We start from the raw sequence: 26367 nt of genomic DNA, 5'->3' as shown, positions 1-26367 counted from the left end.
CTTTCTATTTAAGTGACCACACCTGAGATTAGCAGCATTGTTGACACATTTCTGTTAGCAGTTAGATTTCTTTCCTGATTTTCTGATATTTTCATTTTTAATATGATTGTGCAAAATGATGCCTGCCATCTATTCATTCCCATAATTTTTCTTAGAACAAGATTTTATATCTGTGGTCTAAGGATCAACTGTTTTATTAGATTCAGATTCATAAGTTGAAATTGGTTTGAACACAGTCTTGCATACAGTAATTTAGTGTATTCACTAAATTTTTATCTCAATTTATATAAATTTGTTTAGTTACTCCACACTATACCAGTTTTGCTTATTCTGTTGTCTATTTTTAATTATTTAATTTTAATTTTGCTGTCTTCACTAAAAATTATGCAAATAAAGGAAGTAAAACATTTCACATCAATAGGTGACATATTTTACTTATTCTCTCAGTTTCCCATTCAGGTATCAGCTGAGCTCTGTATATTGATACCATGTATTTTATTGCTGATTTTCATAACAAATTTTTTACAATTTTTTACAATTTCCATTTAGTTAAGGATTCTGCAGAGATGTACCGGGTTATGTAAGAATATAACATCATCATTGCATGAACAGCTGAAATCAACATCACCACTTTTTATATTAAGACTAATACCAACTTCATAATGCAAACCATACAGATGATGAATAACAGTTACGATATATTGTTCGCCTTTATCTCACATTTGATTTTATATCATACCATCTTTCTACATGTCCTTTGATTCTAATTGCTGACTTGCAAACTCAGATATATAGACTATATTGCTTGATATAATGCTATGCTATACAATTGTAGCATTTAGAATAGCTATTCTCTTGTCACATTGTCATGGCTTGTCAAGATCAACAAAACTTAGAGTTCCTTGTTATATGATTTCTCAACTTTTTGTCTTTAGTTCTTATCTATAAGTGTAGTTCTTATCCTTATAAGCCTTTATTTTACTGGAACCAACTTCTGCTCCAAGTTTCTCTTCAGCCAGTTTTTCCTGGCCTCTTTTCAAGTCTGCTTCCATTACTAGAAATATATATCAATAGAAATATTGAGAGCAGCCACACAAATTTCTCCAGACCTTTCCATGGCTTGAGTTTAGAGGTGTGGAATGAATGCTAGAAGATCATCTGTGGATCAAGAGTGGCAGAATCCATATGGTTAATGGCTAATTATGGCTAATCCAATGATTAGCTCATAATCCTCTAAATGGTATACCAGTTAACTTTAGATGACCTTCTCCATAGTTTTGAGAGAACAGAAGTGAGAGAAAGTGGATGGATTATTGGCTGAATTTGATCACTTTCTTTGGTTGTAGGCTTTTTTCCATGCTGTAGGGTATATGCTAGTTGATTTGGAATATTGAAGATGCAACATAGGATAGGTGGTAATTCCAGAGCATAGGTTTTTAGCACAAGGGGTGGTATGTGATCAGGCCACATGCCTTATGCAGGTCCAAGTTAAATTAAATATGCCAAGAAATTATATTCTTGTTTAATGTCTTATCCAAGTGTAAGCAGACAAAGTTTGTGCATGAAGTATCTTCACAACTAGGCTACTTGTATATTTATTTTTATTTATTTCATATGATGATACAACGGCATGAGCCCCTTTTATTCGGAGGTATGGCACCATCTCATTCCTCCCTCCCCCCATTTTATTTGGGCTCAGGACCTAGTACGAATCAGGCCTGTGACTAGGTCTTAAGTATTCCTGAATGTAATCTGTGTGTTTGTTCACAGGGTCAGTTTGCCTGTTCTGGGGAATGAAAAACCAGAGTTTCCGGGTGAGAAACCCCCTCCCCCACTTCCTTTTGAGACTGGCTAGCTCACCTTTCATTGAAAGAGACCAGACTAATGACTTCACAGCCTTAGTATCCTATTATGCAAGGCATACATCTTTCGTGTGTTTAATGCTATGCATTATGGGAGGGACCACTACCCAGACTAGTTTTTAGCTCTCATCAGTGGAAACTAGACTCAGAAGAGATACCAAGGTTAAAGTAATGCAGAAGTCATGTATCTCCCATATACAAGTAGTGAAATGCTGTAATGCCTATTTATTAAAATTCTGTGATTATAATTAAAATACTCTGTGTAAGTCTTTGATATATCTGGGCTGTTGCATGCACATCTAGTTACCAGTTTCCCTTGAGGATGTGGAAATGACACAGAGGATCCAGAGGTGAGTGACTAAGGAGGTTGTGAAAACTGCGAAATGCTTTCCATGAAGATACATTGAAGTTTTGTTGATTGCAAGACGGAAAAGAGGGGATTTATAGACACACACACATAAGTTGCTAAATGGCCTTTTTAGGATTGATGAAGAAATTTTTCAGTATATGACAGGAAGCGAGAAAACAAGGAATCATCTCAAGAAATTTTAAGAATGGGGGTTAAGCATGGCCATGAGTACTAGATTTCTTTGCTTGTTGGGTGAATAATGAGTGAAATGGGTTCACCATAATCACTCATTGTGCTCTTTTTTTTAATGAATACCAGACTCTGTTTCATGTACTTTGTCAGTGAATGAATTTAAGGATAAGTATGAAATTGTGCGAATAATTGTTAGTATGAGCCTTCCATGATGAATCTTTTGACTTCATGGAGATTCCCAAGTATTATTAATAATAATAATCGTAATAATAATGATAACTAAAATCAGTTTTTATTTTTGTTACTAAGATGCAATTGCACAGGCCTGCAAAATTCGAGTCATGAAAAGTTGTGTGGAAACTACTAACTGTTTCTGATTTATTTTTGACCGCTGATTTCAAATATCTCTTCCATTTGTCTCTATCACGTAAGGATTTTTCGCAAAACGGATCTCAACATTAAAGTAAAATATAGCTTTAAAATGCATTATATTAAGTAAAATAACAGTATTTAAAATTTTCCGTAAACATTTTTGGAATGAAAGTTTTGGAAAAAAGAATTTAACTAAAGTAATTAAAGATTAATCTTTAGTACATGCTTTATATTTCATTTGCTGTCTTTTTCTTTTTCCTTCAAAGCTTCTTTTCAAACTTTTTCTGTGAAATTCTTTTCCCAGGTCGTCTCTGTGCAACATCCAGCAATTATCTGCCATCATGATGACATTACACCTGCCCAGATACCTTCTTTACATCTCCTTGATGTCTTGGTGGAATCAGTCTACTTGCTCTTCGCTGACAGTTCCCAGATTTTCAGGAAAGTAGTCTAAATGAGAGTTGAGAAAGTGCACTTTTAAGCTCATGGACCATCCGAAATCCTTGAATTTCTGTAGCATGTCTTCCACAATCATTTTATAGTTGGGGTCCTTGTGATTTCCTAAAAATTTGGCCACTGCCTCTTTCAAAGCTTTCCACACTTTTTCAGTTGCTATTTTTTCTTCAAACAGTTTATCCTTCATAAGTTTCCTGATGTCTGGACCAATAAAAATACCTTCTTTCAATTTTGCTGTAGATAATCCAGGAAATTTTGCACGGATGTATTTAAAACGCTCTCCTTCTTTTGACAAAGCCTTGACATATTGCTTCATTAATTCCAGCTTTATGTGAAGCGGGGGGTAAAAGGATTTTTTCCCAAGCAACTACAGTTTCGTGTAACACATTTTTACTTCCAGGTTCTAATGCGACTCTTTCTGGCCATTCCTTCTTGATCCAATGTTGCTCTCGATCTCAGCTATCCAACTCACACAGCTGAAAAAGCACAAGTATTTGTCGTATCCTCTTTGTTGTCCCAAAATCATAGATATGACTTTAAGATCACTGCAAACTGTCCATCCATGATCGTACTTAAGTTTGCTGAGAATGAAGGCTAAAAACATTAAAAAAACTGCAAACGTATTAAATTAAATCTTCGCACTAACTTAGAAAATATGCCACCTTTCAAAAAATGTGATAACCTTAGTAGTCAACGATTAAAGTTCAGCTAAAGAATCACACAAGAAAATGTGTCTGTGACAATAGGAAAGTCATCTCCGTTATCTCGGCAAATCAGATTCAAAGTAGCCACCTGCACTTTTATCTGCATTCCTCCCTCCCTCCCTCTCCTATCTTAAGAATGAGAAGTTTCATGGAAATTTCTTTATTTATCATAAAAAAGCACTTATACAAAATATGCTGTAAATAAAGGAGAATGAAAATACCAATGCGCTGAATTTAAATCCAAATACTACTAATAAAAATGACAAAATTAGAAATTGGGTAAAATTGGCAGGTGATGGAATTTTTTTACTATTTTTTCTGAACTCTTCTTCTTCTCTTCTGTCTAAGACGGGTTGAATCTTCTCTTGATCAGGATCTTCCAGTCTTCTCTATTCTTTGCTGTCCGAAAAAGTTCCTTATATGTTCTGCAACCCGAGATGCTCTTTGTTGATTTCAGCCAGGTAATTCTTGGTCTTCCGGGCCTTCTTTTTTCAGTTGGGAAAAGTATTGATTAGGACATTACGAAGTCTGTCTGCATCCATGCATACAGTGTGACCAAACCATCTCAGTTGTTGTTTTCTAATTTTTTCTATTATTGTCTTTTTATGCAATAATTCTTGTCTGACTGTGATGTTTGTTTTCTTTTCTATCCAACTTGTTCTGTTTATGTTTCTTAAGCATTTCATTTCAAATGCCAGCAGTTTAGCAGTTTTTTCTTCTCTCTTTTCTTAACTGTCTACACTTCTGCTCCATAGGTGACTGTTGGTATAATTATTGATTCATATAATTTGATTTTGGCTTGCTTAGATATCTTGTTTGTTTTCCAGATTTTCTATAATTTTCCCGTGGTGGTCCATCCTATCGCTATTCTGTGTTTGATTGTTTTGAGCTCTTCTATTGTTTCTGTTAGTTTTGATCCAAGATATATGAAGTTGTCTGCTTGTCCATTTAGGGTGGCTGAGATGGTAGTTCTGTTCCCCCCTATTTTTGTCACTTTTGTCTTTTGTATATTTATTGTCATGTCATATGTTTTACAGGTTTCGTTTAGCTTGTTTATCAAACTTTGTAGTTCATTTGGGGTTCTTGCAATAAGGACGAGATCATCTGTATATTTGATATTATTTATGTTTAAACCTTGACATTGATTCCAGGCTCATTGTCTATTGCTTTCTTTACAACTTCGTCTAGATATATGTTGAATAGGCATGGGGGATAATGGGCATCCTTGCATTACTCCTTTTTGGATCTCTATGGGTTCTGTTGTGAGTGTGTCCTTTTTAATTATTGCATTTATCTTAGAGTAATATTTTATCAGAAACTGTATTATATATTTATCTATTGCTTTTTCTAGTAGAACTTTAAGAAGGATTTCTCTATTGATACTATCAAAAGCTTGTTTAAAGTCCACAAAACAACATAGTTCTTTATGGTCTTCCCAACTGAGCTCTGCTGGTTGGTGCAATGTGAAAATCTGGTCTATTGTTGAATAGTTTCCTCGGAAACCAGCTTGTTCTATGCCTATCAGTTCTTCATAAGTGTTTTTTAATCTATTTTGTATAATTCTTACAAATATTTTATAGGTATGGGAGAGTAAATTGATTGGTCTGTAATTTCTGCAATCTCTTTTGTCTCCTTTCTTCTATATTGGGATGATCTTTCAAGTTCTCCAATCATCTGGGATCTCTCCTGTATATAGTATTTTATTGAATAGGGTTGTTAAATATTCTATTGATGTGCTGCCTCCATATGACCACAGTTCAGTAGGGATAGTATCAATGCCTGGTGCTTTATTGTTTTTTAACTGTTTTATTGCGTATCTAACTTCTTCTTGTAAAATTTTTGGGTGGTTATTTTCTTCTATTGTTGGCATTGTAGTTTTGTTTCCTTGGTGAAATATAGTCTTAAAATGGTTTGACCAGATTTTTCTTATATCTTTAATATTCCTAGTTTCAGTCATCTTGTTGTTTATCATTGTTACTGCTTTTGCTGAGAATTCCTTTGTAATTTCTCTTATAGTGTCATGGAAGACTTTTATGTTGTTTTGTTGGTATGATTATAATAAATTTAGTTTAATCCTTTATCCAAGTGTGAGCAAACAAAGTTTGCGCCTGAAAGTATCTTCAGGACTGGGGTAAGGTGGTACAACACCAGGGCAACTCCTTGCAAAGGTGGAGCAAGCTACCAACACTCCTATCTCAGTATCTCCCATAATGCAAAACACATCTCCTTGCGGATATGTCTAATGTTATGCATTAAGGGAATGGCCACTACCCAGACTAGTTTCAACCTTTATTGAGGTCTCTTCAGTGGGAGCCAGGCCCAAGTGGAGATACCAGGCAGAAGCATTAGCAAGTCATCTCTACCTATAGGAGTTGCCAAATGGTGTGTCACCCTTTTTTAATAAATTACTCTGGATTTAGAGAAAGATGTTGAAAGTTTATTTTTCACTTGGTTAGAGTATAATAAATTTCGTTTAATCCTTTATCCAAGTGTGAGCAAACAAAGTTTGCACCTGAAAGTATCTTCAGGACTGGGGTAAGGTGGTACAACACCAGGGAAACTCCTTGCAAAGGTTGTTGGTATGATTCTTGGCAATTTTTAGCTTTTTCTTCTAACCATTTTTCTTTGGCTTTTTTGCATAGGTTATCAACTTTATTTTTTAGTGCTCTCGTCGTTGTATCTTGGCCTCTCTTTTCTCTTCTATTGTAGCTACGATTTCTTGGGTTATTCACTGTTTATTTTGGGTTTGGTACCTAGATTCTCTTTTGCAATTGATGACACTGTTTCTTTTCCTTCTTCCCAGTATTTTCTGCTGTTCTGGAAGATGGAGGGTTTTGATTTCAAGCACATCTGTTCTAAAAATCGACTACTGCTTGAGCTGTCTTTTAGTTTTGATTGGTTGATGTTTTCTTCTTTTCTGATATTGTTTTTCCTGTTGAATTTTATCTTCACTTTCACAGTTAATATTTTGTGGTCAGTGTTGAAATCAAAGCTTCTTAATGTTCGTACATTATTTACTGAACTTTTCTATTGTTTGTTTATGATGATATAGTCTATGCAGTTTTTTATATTGTCTGCTGTGAACTGGGGGATGTCCATGTATATTATTAGGGCGTTGATAGAACAATGTGTTTGCAATCTTTAGATCATTTGCTTTACAGATGTGGAGTAATTGTTCTCCTCTGTCGTTAAACTCTCCGTATCCAAATTTCCCCATTACATCTTTTTTGTCTGCTGTGAACTGTCCTATTTTAGCATTAAAATCTCCCATCACTATCATGAATTCTCTATAGATAATTTTTGGAATTATCTATTTCCTGTTGTAGTTCTTCATAGAAATTTTCTATTTCTTCCTCTGAATGGTTACTGTCTGGTGCATATATTTGGATTATTTTAATTCTTTCTCCTTTTTCTTTTGCTTTTTTTTCTGAAATCAGCACCTAAAAATCTATAAGACTCAATTATTACTTCTCAGATAGCTTTCCCATTGCAGGCTTGTGTTATGTACAACACATTTTTGAATCAGCATGTGAAACCCTTGTGATTTGGGATATAATAATTTACAATAGAGAAATATTTAATCCTCAGTGTGGCCTCTCCTCATACAGGAGTTGCATGAAAAAAAAAAAAATGTTGGGAGACTTGCTGACATTTGAAGCTAATCAGTATCATAATTGTAAATATCTCTCATGGTTTTCAGTTAAAAAAAATGGTTCATGCATATGTGCGCATTCCTTTTTTTTTTTTTTTAAATGATTTCATTCATGAGAAGTTGCAGAAAACCTAGAACAAATTATTGTCATGTGTAGGCAGTCATATATTTTATAATTTAAATCACGCAGTTATTTTGTCTTGTATGTAACTGATACAGTGATGTCAAAGAAAAGTTTAATAATTCACTATTTGTTTCTGTGGAAATATATCTTTGGTTATAATATATATATATACACATTTCTTCTTTTGTTTTTTAGACCTCATGAAGCTATTATTCCTCGAGAGCCTCCTATCATACAAGAAATCACATCGGTTCTTCGTGAATGGGGAATCATTTGGAAGCATTTATACATAGTAAGAGTCAATTTTTATATTCTGTGCAACACATTACTTAATGTATGCAACAGCAGATTCACATCATAGCTGAGCAGACAAAGCTTATGGTTTAATTTTCCTCAGTCTGAGTTGAGGTAGGGTAACTGTCAAGCAATTTTTGCTCTAATTTTTGCTGGCCCATGTGTGCATGAAAACATTTTGTGTACAAGAGTTCATTCACAGATTCAGTGTGTGTTGCAGCCTGCACTCATCGTAGCAAAAGTCACAGCCAATTGTAGGTATACCAAAAACTCTTAATTTGGTATGCCTAGAATTGATAACAACATTTTGGTTAAAAGATTTTGTACATTGCTTGCTAAATATTTCTATAAGAGCAACCTGAATGCTTATTCTTCAGGTTCAATGGTGCATATACATGCAGTTTATAAACAACTTATATCAAGTTCTAGAATAGGAAATTCTATGCCTAAATCCTGTAGGAAATTCTAGAGAGTACAGGCACTAAAACCACTAATGTATTATTTTTCATGTTAATATTGCCCTTTTTCCTAACTTAAATTTCCCAACTTAAAAAAAAATAAAAATAAAAGACACACACACAAAATAAAGTCTTTTAAATCTGCTAATCTTTCCTATCTCCAATATAGAGGATAAATGTAGACAATCGGATCTGTTTATGTTAGGACAGTATAGTCAAGTTTCACACTTTTCTTTATAAAGATGTGCTATGAGGAAACAACTTTTATGAAAAATTCTTGTCTTGTTCCATTGAACTCTATGTTTAGTGTCAATACCGTGTTCTGCAGGTCTGGACTGTTAATGCTCATGGTATATAATATAACACTTGTATTCTTCTAGATCAGCGTTTTTCAACCTTTCTAAGCACAAGGACCAGTAAAATGTCTAAAACTATTCTATGGATCACTATGTAACTTTTTTAAAAACCTCTGTGGGGATTACCAACATTTGGGGAGAACTGTGCCATTTATAGCATAATAAATCTAAAAGCATATTTTGAATACATATGGAAACGTAATTAATTAAATTGGAATTAAATGATTAAAAGTGTATCATCAATGAACAAAGTTTTAATTTTTATTCAACAAATAAATAATATGATATAATTATGTTACTACTTACTTTTAATGAGATGGTTGAGCTTCTCGGCCCTTGCAGAGTTGCTGGATATATGGCTCGATATTGGCCAACTTCAGTCGAAGATTGGCACGCGCACACACACGCTAAGACGATTTCTGTATTTTGTTTTTATTTGAACGAGCGATGAAAATCCTTTCTCACAAAGATGGGTTGTAGAAAACTGCATGACGATTTTCAATGCTGCTTCAGATAATTCGGGAAATTCACTGCTCACTGAAGGCAAAATCCTGAATCGAGCAAAAGATCATGGAATTGAAATTTAAATTTCAATTCCATGATCTTTTGCCATTTAAAGCCCACTGTCACATGAAAGCTTAATTAACTGTTCTTTTTTCAGTGATGAAAGGTCGTTCTCATGACTGTAAGCCTGAAATGGATCGTGAATCCACAGAAATTTCTTATAAAAGTTATTCGGAAAATATGTTTCCAAATTCTGTTTCATAGTTTTGAGGTGGTCACAAATCCTTTCCAGAACCTTATCAACAAAAATATCATTTTCCCTAAAAAGGATTCCAATGTTGGAATAGATGCAAATTGTCTGTCTTTTACATAACTAATCCCTAACCAGTTTTTTCTCGAATGCCTTTATTTTGTCGTAGGCATCAAGAACAGTTAAAGAATTTCCCTCAAGGGAGAGATCTAGTTCATTTAATGTCTCAAAGATAGAATACGATAGTTTTGATAACCATGCTTCGTCAACAAGGAGTGATGCAAAATCAGAATCACGTTCATTTGCAAATAATAAAACTTCATCCCTTAATTGAAATAACCTTGTTAGTACTTTGCCCATGGAAAGCCAGCAAATTTTAGGATGAAGCAAAAGTTGTATATATTCACTGCCCATTTCATCGCAAAGTACTGAAAATAACCTGTTATTTAACGGTCGAGCCTTAATAAAATTAACTAGCTTTACAGTGTTGTAAAGTGCCATTCCTTTGGAAGCTAATGCTTCCCTACATATGAAACAATCTACCCAATTCATATTCTGAGCTACTTCCTTGACCTAAAACAACCCCACTATGCCTGCCTGTAAGGGCACGAGCTCCATCCGAACAGAAGCCCATGCATTTTTCCCACTGGATCCCTTTGTGTATTATGTAATTATCGAGAATGTGAAATATTTCTTCTCTAGTTGTTTGGGATGACAAAGTTCTGCAAAACAGAATATCATCATGAATGTTGTTATCATGCTCATATCTTTCATAGCATATTATCTGCGACTGCCCATCATTTGTAACATCAGTAGCGTTTTCTATTTATAACACATAATATGGGCTATAATATGTGCTCTTCTTAACTCTTTCGATTAACTGAGATTCTACATTACCTGCCATAACATTAATTCTGCAACCGACAGTGTCATTTGAAAGAGGAATCAAATCAACATCTTTTAGTAACTTGTTGCCAAACATAGTTTTTCACATCTTTTATAGCTGGAAGTAGTAAATTTTCTCTCAGAGATTGCTATTAATCGAACTCATGGCTGAAATTATATCTTTCCCATTATTTAATCTCTCTAAGCGTTGCTGAAAAAAATTGATTGGCTTATTTTTCATAATGTTTAGTTTCTAAATGCTGTTGGAGTTTCGCATGTTTCATGCACTCGTTCAACAACACTTTGTAACACAAAACATATCAAGGTTTCTGTTCACTTTCATCTCTACACCAAGTAAACCCGAATTCCAAATATGAACTATTATATTTCCTACCATATTTTATTTATTTATTTTTTGAACTGCTTGTTTCTTCTACTTTAATATTATCAGATTTACTCACCATTACATGTGTATCGCAATTAGGGTTAGCATTACCTGTTTCATTTGATTTTCTTTTCAAAGTGCTAGTTCTAAGTCACTTTTCCATTATTATTATTATGGACAACTTCAAGGAGTCCTTAGACTCATCGAGGGATTCCCTAAACAAGAACTATTTATCATTCACACAGTATCTATCATACTTTGCTTTGAACTCATTCACAGTCATGGCACCCACAACAGATTCTGGCAGCTTATTCCACTCATTCACCACTCCCCAAGTAAAAAACCTAGTTCTAACACCTTTACTAATTACACTCTTGCTCAGTTTCCATGGATGGCCCCTAGTTCTCCCACCACCACACCTGTTCTGAAAAATTTCCTCTGAATTAATCTTGTAGAAAGCCCTCAGTAATTTGAATGTCTCAATCATATCACCCTTTTTCCACCTATCAACCAATTTCTGTAACCCACAAATCTTCAACCAGTTCTCATAACTTTCATTCCATCTTGGTCACTCACCTCTGAATCCTCTCTACCTCCTCCCTATCAAGAAGAAACCCTGGCGCCCAGATCTGGACACAATAGTCAAGATGGGGTCTTTTCAAGGCTCGATAAAGAGGAACAATAACCTGCTTGTCTCTGCTCGTGAAAGTATTCTTCAGTAACCAACTGATCTGACGAGCTGATTTAGCCACTTTTGTTGGTTTTTTTAAGTATCCATTTTATTTCAATAACTTTTACTGACTTATTCAATTTTAATTTGTTTTGCTTGAATAATTAAAAAAAAAAAATATATATATATATATATATATATTTATTTATTTATTTATTTATTTAAATTAAGTCTGCCTGTGGACCACAGGTTGAGAAACACTGTTCTAGATGGATAAAAGCAGATCACCTGGTTTGTCCAAAATAAGATAATCCACAATAGCAAGGAATCGGGTAGATGCCTGGAAAACTTACAGGTGGAAGCTTCTAATTTGGAGAAGTGAGAAAGATGGAGATTTTTCTGATGGGGGCAAAAGGCAACAAAATTATTCATTGGTTTAAAACTTTCACTATGCATTCGTAAATGTCTTGTTCATAACAGATAGGAAGGCGAGTTATTTCTAGTGAGAGATACTATAACTGTTAAACACTTTTTTTGATGAAAGAATCCTTAAAACCATTAGATAAGAAGATGGAATTAATATGTTGTAATTCTTTCTGTAGAAGTTCATCCAAAGAACATAAAGAATGGGCATAATGTAGGTAAAGACTTAATAGTTCCAGCCTTTTGACTAGAACAATGGTCAGATTCAGCTGGATATAGCACCTTGTATGAGTCTTCTCTCAAAAAAAAACAGAAAAATGTAATCCTTCCATCTTGTTGAAGAAGAATTAAAAGATGTAAAAATGCTAATTAGTTATTTACTTTTTCTTCTAAGGTGAATTGGATCCTGGATGAAGTGCATTTAATTTGGAAAAAAAAACTGCTATAACTCAGGAAGAACATTCCAAATTACAAAAATATCATCCACAAATCTGTAAAATGTACATTTCCAGGTGAAATGTCAGCAGTAGTAACAGAAATAGGATTGCCCATGGCTGTTCCTTCATTTTGTTTTTAAAGGAGAAATAACCAGAATGTATTACAAAATCAAATATTGAAAGTTTGTTTTTCACTTGGTTAGACTATAATAAATTTAGTGTAATCCTTTATCCAAGTGTGAGCAAACAAAGTTTGCGCCTGAAAATATCTTCAGGACTGGGATAAGGTAGTACAACACTGGGCAACTCGTAGCAAAGGTGGACCAAGCTAACATCACTCCTATCTCAGTATCTCCCATAATGCAAAACACATTTCCTTGCAGATATGTATAATATTAAAAAAACAAACTTTCAACATCTTTCTCTAAATCCAGAGTAATTTAATAAAAAGGTGGCACACCTTTTGGCAACTCGTATATGTAAATATGACTTATCCATTGCTTCTACCTTAGTATCACCACCTCTGGGTCTGGCTCCTACTGAAGAGACCTCAATAAAAGTCGAAACCGGTCTGGGTAGTGGCCCTTCCCTTAATGCATAACATTATACATATCTGCAAAGAGATGTGTTTTGCATTATTGGAGATACTGAGATAGGAGTGATGTTAGCTTGGTCCACCTTTGTTATGAGTTGCCCGGTGTTGTACTACCTTACCCCAGTCCTGAAGATATTTTCAGGTGCAAACTTTGTTTGCTCACACTTGGATAAAGGATTAAACTAAATTTATTATACAAAATCAAATAGTTTAACAATATCTGAAGAAAATTCTTCTTGAAGTAATTCTATGATGTCAGATAAACAATAGTAAACAAGAATACAACATTTAAACTGATCATGATATTGGAAGCATCCAAATGAATATCAGAAATTTTATTTTTAAAATCCAAAGTGTTTTTTACATAAGTAGCAGTTCTAGAATTGTGTTATTGTTTAATTGCCATTCTATGATCCTGTACTGACGATGCTTATGACACTTAGACAAAATTTTTACATTAATAAAGTTTTTGTGAGTTTTCCTCCATTTTTATATTTCTTTTGACTATTCCAACTCATGGTATTTCATTATTGAAACAAGTCAAGAAATATATGACAAATATTGTCAGTTCTTGGTCTCTGTTTCACCATCATGTCATAAATGAGAAAGAAAATTGGAAATCCTGCCAATTGTGAAATACAATTTACTGATAGAAATTTTTGACCCACTGAAATTTATCAGCAAGTTAGTAAAGTGTATGAAGAAGAATATACTAAGAGTGAAGAAATGATGAGAAGATGGTATATAATGTTAAGTGAAGGGAGGATGGATACTTACAATGAGGACTCAAACTGTCTGCCTGTGATTTGCTTGACCAAGTAAATGTGAAGATTCAATAAAACAGAAAATTCACTGTTTCTGAATTAATTACACATTTCTGGCACATCTCTCTTCTTTACTACATCAAATCATCGTGAGAATACTTAGTATCATAAGTTGCATGTCAGATGCTCACTGATGATCACAAAACACATGATGTCAGCACCAGACTTTTTGAAATGGTATCAAAATGATGGTAACAAAGTGTTGAAATGCATTAAGACACAAATATGTCCACTACTCAAACAGTTCATCTGGAAAGTCTTCCAACATCCAACCACATTATAGCCCTGATCCTGTAGCCAGTGGCTTCCATCTTTTTCTCCACTTGAGATATTTAGTAACTGAACAATTTAACAGTAGTGGTGTGAAGTCAGTTGTGAAAGATTAGGTCAAAACATTAGCCAGACTGATACAAAAACTTGTGCCCCAGTATGAGAAATGTCTAAATGTTATGAATATGTGGACAACTAGCTGACGGTTATGTGTAAACTTGTGATAATAAAATAATATTGCAAATATTTTCATTTCATTTTATTTATAACCACTTGGAACATAATTTCTGGAAGCACTTCATATGCTGCCATCATCATTATGACAAGTCCAGTTCATTCAGTTCAAGATTAGATGAAAAAAATAACAATACTGCATTGAAAGCCTTACAAATCTTCATAGAAGCCCAAAATTTTATAGACTGTAATTCTGTAACCACTCACTACAGTGGTCATAGGCAATCTTTTACCCATAATAGTGCTTCACTAGAACTTTATTTTTATTTTATTTATCTATTTTTTATTATTATTTTTATTTTTTCACATTTCTGTTTTGACTTGTTTTCACTTATTACTTTTTTATTGTGTTTTCAGACATTTGCTTTCATGTGCCTCAAGGTTTTGAATCCATCAAAATATCATCAGACATATTCATAATTTGTTTTTGCCTAATATGATATTATGAGTTAATACAATTGAAAAATAATATGCTTTGATAACACTTCAATAAAATTGAAGTAATAAATTTTGGATACTAAAATGTGAAACACTTCCTGTTTGCAGGGATCATTTCGCACCAGTGGCAAATTAAAGAGTAGTTATTTATAATTCATTCCTGGTGCAGATTGGGTGGGTGGTGGTAGTGGAATGTAATTGGATTATTTCAAAATAAACATAAATTTTTAATTCGTCTACTTAAGATATACTTCTGACATTTTCACTGTAGACATATTTACTGTAGTTAAGAAGTTTATTCACCTGTTACATTTTTAAGCGTAAAGGTCAAAAGTCAAGATATCAGAAATCAAGTAATGCAATTTCAACTTCATTTGTTGTTCATGAAAGCAGAAACAGTGTATCTAAAAATATATGCATAAGGACAACCTTATAGCTATATATAGAATTTTGAAAGGAAATAAAACAATATTGGACATAATAACTGACTTAACTGAAAAACAAGAAGACTGAGTAATACTATTTAATGTAAATCTTTTTGCAAATTGTAACATGTAAACATTTTCTTATTTTTCAGCTTCATTGTCACTCTTTCTCCCGTAGATGAAGGTGTTTAGAGGTTCCATCTAAAGCTCCCCAGCCATTGTTGTTTATGTCTCTCCTTACTTCTTTTGTCTGGGGAGCTTCATCTCCAGCACTCTCCTTCCAACATAGCTTTTGTCTTGCCACATAGCATGACCAAACCACTTCAGCATTGATTTCCTGATCTTTTCAGATATGTGCATTGCCTTCATTGTTCCCCTGATCAATGAGTTTTTGATTTGTCCAATCTTGTTACACCACTTGCAGGTTTCAGTGTTTTCATTTCAGGTATATTTCATTTCATTCTCTTCTCCCATCTCTTGGTCATTCTGCAAAAATTATATTTACATAAACATAATTTTTGCATGTGTAAATTATTTTTCTATCTAAAATGTGATATGGAATGTCTGCACCTGAGATTTTTTTTTCATTTTTCGGTCAACAAAATTACTAGGCACTCCGCCCTCTTCCCCCAAGTGAGGAGAAAAAAATGCATTGGGGCTCTGGATTCATATCTTGCACAGGGTTCCACAAAATGTGGAATTGGTCTCACTTTATATTTGGCTTTCTATTTGTCATTAGACTTACACTTTTTTTTTTTTTTTAATTGTAACGAGGAATATATAGGGGCTAAATCTTTACAATTTAAAAGCTTGTGGAAAAGTAAACTATTGAGGTGCCTACGTGCTAATGTGTAATATTTGAATGGAACTGTTACCAATGTAGTGTTCAAAACTTCCTCAAGGTTAAGACGTGCACTAACGTTAAGTGTTTTGACTGAAGCTAACAGTGTGAGTATTATTTTCACCTACACTGGATAATCATTTCCAGTGACGTGACGAATACACGTACTGTGATCAATCCTTCACTGCATCGGTCAATCAGCTTTTAGGTGGGAGATGAATTTCATTGACCATGAGACCACTGCCTCATTTATTGGAATGCTGAAGTGGCTTGAAAAACTGTCATGTTTAGTCTCTACAGTAGGGATTCCTAGACAGTGTAAAAAATAATAAAAAAAATACATAAAACATAAAAGAGAAAAAGAATCCTTATCCCATCTATAGTATTGATGTACTTGATGTTTATAAAATTTTGTGGATACAAAATTAATAACAGAAAAAACTCACGTACAAAGATTATTTAATAGTATAATTTTCGCCTGTGTGTCACAGGCATCTTCAGTACATTAAGCTCAAATTAAACAATAACTGACAATTCCAAAAAGCGCCACCTAAGTAGCTGGTGTAAGATAACTAAAAAGGTCAATAACTTTCCTTAAAAAAAAAAAACTCAATACAATAAAAAGTTAGGAAAGATTAGCTGATTTGTAAAGTACTATCTCCCATAAAGGGGACAGACGTAAGCCAAACGGATCTGTTTAAGTTAGGAGAATGAAGTAGAGTTTCACGTTTCTTTATAAAGGTGTTCCACGAGAAACTGACTTTTGTGAAGAACTTTTGTCTTTCTCCAATGAACTCTGTGTCTGGTGAAGATGGCATGTTCTGCAAGTCCAGACTTTTCAGGTTTAAAGTATTCAATATAAGATTGGTGTTCTTCTAGCCGAATAGAGGCAGATCTTCCCGTTTGTCCGAAATAAGATAATCCACAAGAGCACGGAATCTGGTAGACACCTGGATGATTAAGATGTGGAAGCTTGTCCTTAGGAGAAGTGAGAAGGGTGGAGATTTTTCTAAACGGTTGAAAGGCAACAAAAATATTCAGTGGTTTTAAAACTTTTGCTATACGTTCACTGATGCCTTGTACATAAGGGATAGTAATGCGCATTATTTCTTCTGTGTTTGAAGAGGAAGACATATTAAAACTACTCAAAGTTCTTTTAATGAAGCAATTCTTATAACCATTAGATAGAAAGGAAGAAGTTATATATTGTAGTTCTTTCTGTAAAAGATCGTCTGAAGAACAAAAGGAGTGGGCCCGATGAACCAGTGTTTTAATAGTTCCTGCCTTTTGACTAGGATGGTGATGAGATTCCGCATGGATATAATGGCCTGTGTGAGTCTTCTTTCTATAAACTGAGAAATGTAGGTTACCATCTGGTTGGCAAAGAATTAGAAGATCTAAAAAGGCTAACTGTTTATTTGATTCTACTTCTAGGGTAAACTGGATCCTAGGATGAAATGCGTTTAACTTAGTGAGAAATTGTTGAAGTTCATCAGAAGAGCCATTCCATACAGCAAAAATGTCATCGACATATCTGAACCAATGATGCCTGTGACACACAGGTGAAAATTTTACTATTAAATAATCTTTGTACGTGAGTTTTTTCCGTTATTAATTTTGTATCGATATGTCTACTCACGGTATACCTCTTTTAAAACTTAAAATTTTGTGGTTGGGAGGCACTTAAAAAAAAATGCCATATACTCAACTTCCAAAACACCTCCTCCTGTTCTTTGCAGTTTACTGAAGCTAACTACATAATATTCTCTTCTTTCATTCTCAGAAATGAAAGGGGAAGGAGAGCATGTGGTGGGAAAAAGAAGTGCTTCAAGGACAATCTGAAGATGAATATGAAGAAATGTAATATTGGCATAAACAGTTGAGAAATTTGTCCGTAAATTGGCAAAAATTAAGAAAGGCAATGTAAGATCTCAGTATTTTGAAAAATTATATGGTGTTCCACAGAGACTGAGAAGGGAAGTATCAGATTGTATGGGCAAAATGCTCCTTAGCCATGAGTGCTTCCGGAAAGAACACATCACCACCGTGGAAGGTGTAGATCAAGTATCAGCCTAATCAGCTGTCTCTAGACTTATGTAACTTTTTGGAAAATAGTCATTTTCAAGTGACTGCTACTGTTAGAAGGTAACACTTGTATTTGCAGTTATTTTTCTAAAGAATAACTAAGTTTTTTTGTATGTTTTTTTTTTCATAAAAATTGTTAATACACATTTTAAAAGCTTAGTGGTCTATTTTTTTTATTTCATTAGTCTAATAGCACAGATTTTGAGATCATCAGACACATGATGAATGACTTAATCGACTGGAGAAAACAAATTATGTCAGGAACACTGCCAGTGGTATGATTTTTCACTGTGTTCTTTTTATGATTATTGGATATTTAAAAAATATAATTTTTAGACAAAAGACAATGATCTTCTGTGGTGATTGAAATAAGAAGACATATTCACTATAAAGAAGTCTAATTAACAGTAAAAATTAGATACAAATATTTCCTTTTAAGTTTTTATAAACTATCATATCAATGTTAAGGAATGAATAATTTTCAATTATTCATTCCATAACACTGATGATGATTAACATGTTTCATGACTTTGTTTATAATTCTTAGTTAGTAGCTATTTAACAACCTCTATGAATAGCTAGAACTAAGGAATTATAAATACAGTCATTTTAGACAACTATTTTTCTTCCAGTTCTCGAGAGATGACTCTCATAAGATATATATATTCTTTATGTTCAGTGAACCTCTGAATGTGTTGCTTATATCCTAAAGAAATTTCATCTTTCAGTCATGTGCAAACCTATCAATGAAATCAAGTTCCTGTTCCTATTCCAAAAGATATAGTACAACCACCATCTGGAATCTATCAGATTCCCTCTAACTTCAAGTTATCCTATTTTGGATATGCTGTCTGCTCCATCACAGAATATATTTCTGCATATCAATCCTATATTGAACTAAATAAGCATTGTAAGTTCAGCCTTGCAGAACTTGGATTTAATAACACTAACCATAATTTCCCCCAAAATAATGAGATTAAAAACTATAAATTTTGTGTGTGTGTGAGTGTGAGAGAGAGTGAGTAATCCTAATACTCACAAAAGATACCATTCTCCTTGCACTTATTGTTTTTAAATGCTGGTTTACAAAACTTAAACTGAAATATTTGTATCTAATATTTACTTTTAAATAATCTTCTTTATTATGAATAAGTGTGCTTATTCTTATACATTCACTTCATCAAATAATTTTGTAGTGATGCTTGTTCATGATAAATAGATCCTATATAACCACATATAATTAGTTTATATGTTAAGAATTATTGAAAACAATGTTCCTATATGTTTTTCAAATTGATCAGTAACTAGAGCCTAAGAAACTGGTAGGATAAACAACTTTTTTTAATTATATGGTCATATCAGATCTGTTTAACAAAAACATAATTTTTATTAACCGTGATACAATATTATATTTCATTATTGGAAATTTTGTAGCTGTTATGATGACGATCTTTTACTTAACTAAGTAAGGAACACACTTATTCAGAATAGGTTTGAAATCAAACATGGAACAAAATTTTTGCTCCACATTTGGTTTTCCTATTAAATATGCTGTTAACAGTTCCAACATTTTAATTGCTCACCCAATAATTATGTGAATTTACAGTCTTTATACCAAGCGTTGGTTTAACTTTTCTTAGATCTAACTAGTTTTGTTTATATTATTTATGATTGTATCTTCTTTAAGTATTAAACTTTACTTAATCCCTAATGTTGATATTGCAACATTGCTGAACAGAGATGAGACATTAATCCTTACACACATCTCTCTCTCTCTCTCTCTCAAAGCCTTTTGGTGAGTTACCAGTATAATTATATGATAAATATGATCTCATAACTTTAGAGATCCAACATTTTAAAAATTGCATTTTATATACAAGATAGGCATTTTCGAAACCTGCTTGAGTTTGTCACAGTTCAAGCATGGTAAAACAAATCAAACATCTTTCATCAGTAGATATCTCATTATTATTTATGCATACGTTGACATAAGACATAATGATTATTTTTCCTAAGAAAAAGAAGAAATATCTCATTCTGGATTTATAAATATACGTATTTTCTTGTTAAAAAACGTTTAATTTTCTTGATCAAAAAGCTCTGGAAAGACTTTTAATGGGATTATATTGATCAAGTGCATATAATAAACAACTATGTTATACCAACTAGTTTCACCAACTAAGGCTGTTGGCATCTTCAGGGTACATAACTGATGTAAGGCACTAAAAAGTAAAAAACTGTTACAAACTATAATCAACCGATTCCAATTATATTAAACAAAGAACAGAGCGCATAAAATACATTCATAGAGCGTGGATGATATCACTTGTTGTTATTTAGGAACGTTCTATAATTGGCACTATAATTCAGTTTTGGCGAGTTGAAGGATCTGATAAGGGTCTTCCAGATCACGGGCAAGATTAGTCCTTGGTTCCTGTTAAGGTTTTGTATACAGCGGGCAACTGTTGTGGCCTCCTTAAAAATTCGGGAGCGGAAGTCCTCCTCCATGTAAGGAATTGTGCTTCTATCCCACTCTATGGTATGGTTCGTTCTTGAGAAATGAAAAGCTAACCCCGATTTTTCTTCTCTGATATTATTGACGTCACCTATGTGTTCTTTTTGCCTAATTTCAAGGCTCCTTGAAGTTTGGTTGATGTAATTCAAGCCGCATGAGCAGGGTATGTTATAAACTCCAGCATATTTGGAGAAAGGATGGCTATCTTTTGGAGATCTTAAGAATTGTCTAATCGTTTCTGTGAGTTCAAAGGCCCCTCTTATTTTATGTGGTCTAAGGAGTCTAGCAATCTTATTGGAAACTGTCCCTAAGTATGGAATGATGATGGTAGAAATATAACTTACATCGTCTTGTTGTCTTTGCCGGGGTTCAGAGAAAAGTATCTTGTGGACGAGTCTTCGAGGAAATCCATTCATGGTAAGGTTGGTGGATATCAGGGATAGTTCTTCCTGGAGGTCTTGTTGATCTGTTGTAAGGAGAGAGGCACGGTTCTTCAACATGTGTACAATACTAAGTTTCTGAGAAATGTGGAGGACAGGAAGTGAAATGTAAATAACGTCCTGTATTGGTAGGTTTGCAGTAAACTGAGAGGTTGATACCACCATTCGGAAGCTTCTTAATTAAAGTGTCCAGAAAGGATAATTGGTTATCTTTTTCGAGTTCTAGAGTGAATTTGATTGTGTTGTGTAGAGAGTTGATTTTGTTAAGCAAGTCGAACAGGTCCTTTTTTGTGTGGTTCCAAACGATAAAGATATCGTCCACGTATCTCCACCATACTGTGGGTTTAGTGTATGTTTGAGTTTAAGTATGTTTAAGATTTTACTTTCAAAATCCTCCATAAAGAGATCAGCACAAGATGGATAGAGGGGGGGGGGTTACCCATTGCAAGGGCAGTCAATTGCTGATATATAGTTTTATTCCATAAGAAAAAGCTTGATGTTAAACAATGACGGAACAGAGAAGTAATGTCTTGTGGGAGCAAACTTCCTAAAATGTTGATGACTTCCTCCACAGGGATGTTAGTGAATAGAGATGTAACATCCAGGCTGGCGAGTAAATCCGTATTGGAGATAGAGATGTTCAGTTTCTCAACGAAATGTTGCGAATTTCGTATATAAGTATCCGAATTATGGATGTGTGGTTTGAGGAGGCCTGCCAGGTGTTTAGATAACAGATAAGTTGGCGAATTGATTCCATCCACAATCGGGCGTAGTGGTATTCCATTTTTGTATACCTTAGGAGCGCCATATAGTCTTGGTGTTAGTGGATGCGTGGATTTCAATCTTTGTTTTACGTCTATAGACCAGTTCACCATGTGACGTATTAAATCATTGGTATCATTGTGGTTCTTTAGTGTTGGGTCTGTGACTAGGACACGGTAGGTTGATGTATCCGACAATAAGCTGTTAATCTTATCTTCGTAATCACTGGTGTTTAAAATCACTGTTGAATTTCCCTTATCTGCCTTCAATATGATAATGTCTTTCTTTTTCTTCAAACTATACAATGTTCTTTTTTCCAGAGTAGCGATGTTTTTGTTAGGAGTTCTGGAAGATGAGAGGATGATACTACTTTTTAATCTAATATCATTAGCTATGGGTTCCGGTAACGACGAGACTGCCTTTTCTATATTACAAATGATATCCACTTTAGGGACATTATGAGGTGTTATCGCAAAATTGAAACCTTTTTTAAGTATATTGATCTCTGGTTTTGTTAATACATGATCCGATAAATTAAAAATAACTTTGCTGTCTGGTAGAGAAGGTTTTGACTTAAAACATTTTGTATAAAGATCGTTAAATTTTTTGATTTGGTTTCGTTTGCTTGTTGTAAAGGCTTTATCTAGTAGTGACCATTCTGTCCAAATGCGACCATATATCTTGATCTAAAGTACTAGAAATATCGTCATAAATCTGATAACAGTCTAAATCTATTTGGCTTAAAAGAAATCTGGTATACTGTATCTGTATCTGTAGAAGTGCCAAAGATGTTTTAAAATAAATATGTTTTGCTCGTCTTGAATGAATTGTTCTTTTAAAAATAGAAACCATGGAATAATCTTGTTGTCTCTACATCTTTTCAAAAAAGTGAGGTGATTTAATAGTTTGGCATTTTTACATTTAAGGAGTTCAAAATGGCATACCTTTCTTTTGGTTTCCCCATGGATTCTATTCTTGTTAAAAAAAACGTTTAATTTTCTTGACCAAAAAGCTCTGGAAAGACTTTTAATGGGATTATATTGATCACGTGCATAAAATAAACAACTAAGTTATACCAACTAGTTTCACCAACTAAGGCTGTTGGCATCTTCAGGGTACATAACTGAAGTAAGGCACTAAAAAGTAAAAATCTGTTACAAACTATAATCAACCGATTCCAATTATATTAAACAAAGAACAGAGTGCGTACAATACATTCATAGAGCGTGGATGATATCACTTGTTGTTATTTAGGAACATTCTATAATTGGCACTATAATTCAGTTCTGGCTAGTTGAAGGATCTGATACGGGTCTTCCAGATCATGGGCAAGATTAGTCCTTGGTTCCTGTTAAAGTTTTGTATACAGCGGGCAACTGTTGTGGCCTCCTTAAAAATTTGGGAGCAGAAGTCCTCCTCCATATAAGGAATTGTGCTTCTAACCCACTCTATGGTATGGTTCGTTCTTGTACACATGTTGAAGAACCATGCCTCTCTCCTTACAACAGATCAACAAGACCTCCAGGAAGAACTATCCCTGATATCCACCAACCTTACCATGAATGGATTTCCTCGAAGACCCGTCCACAAGATACTTTTCTCTGAACCCCGACAAAGACAACAAGACGATGTAAGTTATAATTCAACCATTGTCATTCCATACTTAGGGACAGTTTCCAATAAGATTGTTATACTCCTTAGACCACATAAAATAAGAGTGGCCTTTAAACCCACAGAAACGATTAGACAATTCTTAAGATCTCCAAAAGATAGCCATCCTTTCTCTAAATATGCTGGAGTTTATAACATACTCTGCTCGTGCAGTTTGAATTACATCAACCAAACTTCAAGGAGCCTTGAAATTAGGCAAAAAGAACACATAGGTGACGTCAATAATATCAGAGAAGAACAATTGGGGTTAGCTTTTCATTTCTCAAGAACGAACCATACCATAGAGTGGGATAGAAGCACAATTCCTTACATGGAGGAGGACTTCCGCTCCCGAATTTTTAAGGAGGCCACAACAGTTGCCCGCTGTATACAAAACCTTAACAGGAACCAAGGACTAATCTTGCCCGTGATCTGGAAGACCCTTATCAGATCCTTCAACTCGCCAGAACTGAATTATAGTGCCAATTATAGAACGTTCCTAAATAACAACAAGTGATATCATCCACGCTCTATGAATGTATTTTATGCGCTCTGTTCTTTGTTTAATATAATTGGAATTGGTTGATTATAGTTTGTAACAGTTTTTTACTTTTTAGTGCCTTACATCAGTTATGTACCCTGAAGATGCCAACAGCCTTAGTTGGTGAAACTAGTTGGTATAACATAGTTGTTTATTATATGCACTTGATCAATATAATCCCATTAAAAGTCTTTCCATACTTATTTTCTGTTCCATTTATGAGCTAATGATATTCTGAATCATGATTTTCTGGTACATACCTTCATGGGGTGTAATATAATAGTCCAGTGCAGTTAATATTTCATGATAATTTTCTTTAAGATCAGTCTATTATTTATCAAATTTTTGATGTGAACAGTGTTTTTTAAACTTTTTGAGACTGTGGAACCTATATAAAAATATTTCTTTATCATGGAATCCCTATCAAAATTTTCATAAAAATTATCAGAAAGGAATTCTGACGAACCATTCATCACCTGCAGATATTTCAATCAAGACAATGTATGATATATATAATATTACAAATAATAACATAACTCTTCTAGACATAAGTGATTTTAATAAAAAGTAGCATTTTCCTCATTTAGTGAACTTCTTTTTTCCGAACCAACATCGAATACAAGTTATAAATGTCTGTTCTCTTAGGAACCCTTACAAGTGCTCACAGAAGAGTTTAAAAAACTAAAACCAGTCTAAAATGCTCCTAACTGCATTAACTGATATACTGGGTGATTATAAAATAACTAGTGTTCAGAGCCCTCTTGCGAGTAATGTATTGGACGAAACACACCAATATTCAGTAGACGTACACAGTGGAACATGGGGATTTGATTTAACGGAAAAAAAATAGTACCAAAAGTCGCCAACAGGGCGCTGCCAAATTAATTTTAGTAGGTGTGACTGATGAATGACTAAATGGCAAATGAGCGACAGCACACATCAATTTCATGACGTTTATTGTTAATTACAAATGAGGATCAATATGACCACCATTCTGATGTTCCAGGAACTACATACGGTGCACGACATTTTCCACAGCGGCTCGTAACATATTGGAATTGATTTGTCTCACGTGTAACATTATTCGATCTTTCAAAGTTGGTGTATCGGGTACATGTCCTTGATACACAATGCTTTTAAGAAATCCCCACAGCTGAAAGTCACTAGGATTGAGATCAGGCGATCTCAGTGTCTATAGCATGGGAAATGCACGACTAATGATTTTTCTGTCAGAGAAATGTTGTCTCAAAACACGCTGCACATGAAGTTTGATGTGAGGTGGTGCACCATCCTGCATGAAGATGATCGAATCGAGACATCCTCTTTGCTGCAGTTGCGGAACCACAAAGTTCTGTAGCATATTGGCATACCTGTTAGCATTGACGGAACTGGTCACTGGTCCATTTTGGCGATTTTCCTCATAAAAGTATAGACTGATGATAAGAGATGTCGTAAATCTGCACCACACTGTGACTTTGGGTGAGTGGATAGCCATCTGCAGACACACGTGCGGATTAGTTGCAGCTGAAATGCGACAGTTGCGTGTGTTAATATCGCCATTCAAATAAAAGTGTGCTTCGTCACTCCATAGAATCTGCCATGGCCATGCATCATCCACTTCCATGCGCACTAAGAATCTCAAAGATAAGTCATTCATCACCAGGTCGCAATTCTTGAACATGACTGATTTTATAGGGGTAAAACTTCAACATCTGATGTAGGATTTTCCACACTGTTGTGTATGCGATATCCGTTTGCCAGGATATTGCTCATGAACTACAGGTACCCTGCACATTCGTCATCTCCTGTTCCACAATAGCAGTTGTAACTTGTTCAACTTGTTGGTGATTGATTGGTTTGCGTCCCCTGCCTATCTGCACTGCTAGAGTTTCAGTAGTTTCAAATCGCCGAATCAGTTTTCGTAAGGTTGTTACGCTAATCGGTCCTTTTCGAAATTTTTCATACGCCGAAAATCACGAAGACGAGCACTGGCATTGTTGTTCTGCTGATAATAGAGTTTCACTAACAAAGCATGCTCACGTAAGGTAAGAGGCATCGAAAAGCAGTTCGTCTACGAATGATAAGAAATCTCACAGGCTTTCCTTTTATTGCATGATTGCTCACAAGAAACGCCATAATGCAAATTAATGCATTTTACTCGGTAAACAGCGGCAAAATTTACCCTGTTGGTGACTTTTGGTACTTTTTTTTTCGTTAAATCGAATCCCCATGTTTCACTGTGTATGTCTACCGAATATTGGTGTGTTTCGTCCAATACATTACTCACTAGAGGGCTCTGAACACTTGACGTTATTTTATAATTACCTGGTATATATTTAGATTACATATCCTATCATGTTTGTTTTATGTCACT

General features: G+C 34.3%; 1 protein-coding gene across 2 annotated transcripts in view; it reads left to right on the top strand.

Annotated features, from left to right (window-relative positions):
• mbc (dedicator of cytokinesis protein myoblast city) overlaps positions 1-26367 on the top strand; it is a 643249-nt gene that overhangs the window by 64918 nt on the left and 551964 nt on the right. For both annotated transcript variants that reach the window (XM_090391142.1, XM_090391141.1), the window contains exons 4-5: positions 7907-8003; positions 18271-18360. In XM_090391142.1, the coding sequence (XP_090247268.1) occupies positions 7907-8003; positions 18271-18360 (187 nt within the window). The remainder of the gene's footprint in view (positions 1-7906; positions 8004-18270; positions 18361-26367) is intronic.

Source organism: Typopeltis vanoorti, chromosome 4 (assembly GCF_054136105.1).
Source record: "Typopeltis vanoorti isolate ZY-2024b chromosome 4, IOZ_Tvanoo_1.0, whole genome shotgun sequence".
NCBI classification, from domain to species: Eukaryota; Metazoa; Arthropoda; class Arachnida; order Uropygi; family Thelyphonidae; genus Typopeltis; species Typopeltis vanoorti.
The sequence above is the reverse complement of the archived record's forward strand: the minus strand, read 5'-3'. Positions and strand labels throughout refer to the sequence as shown.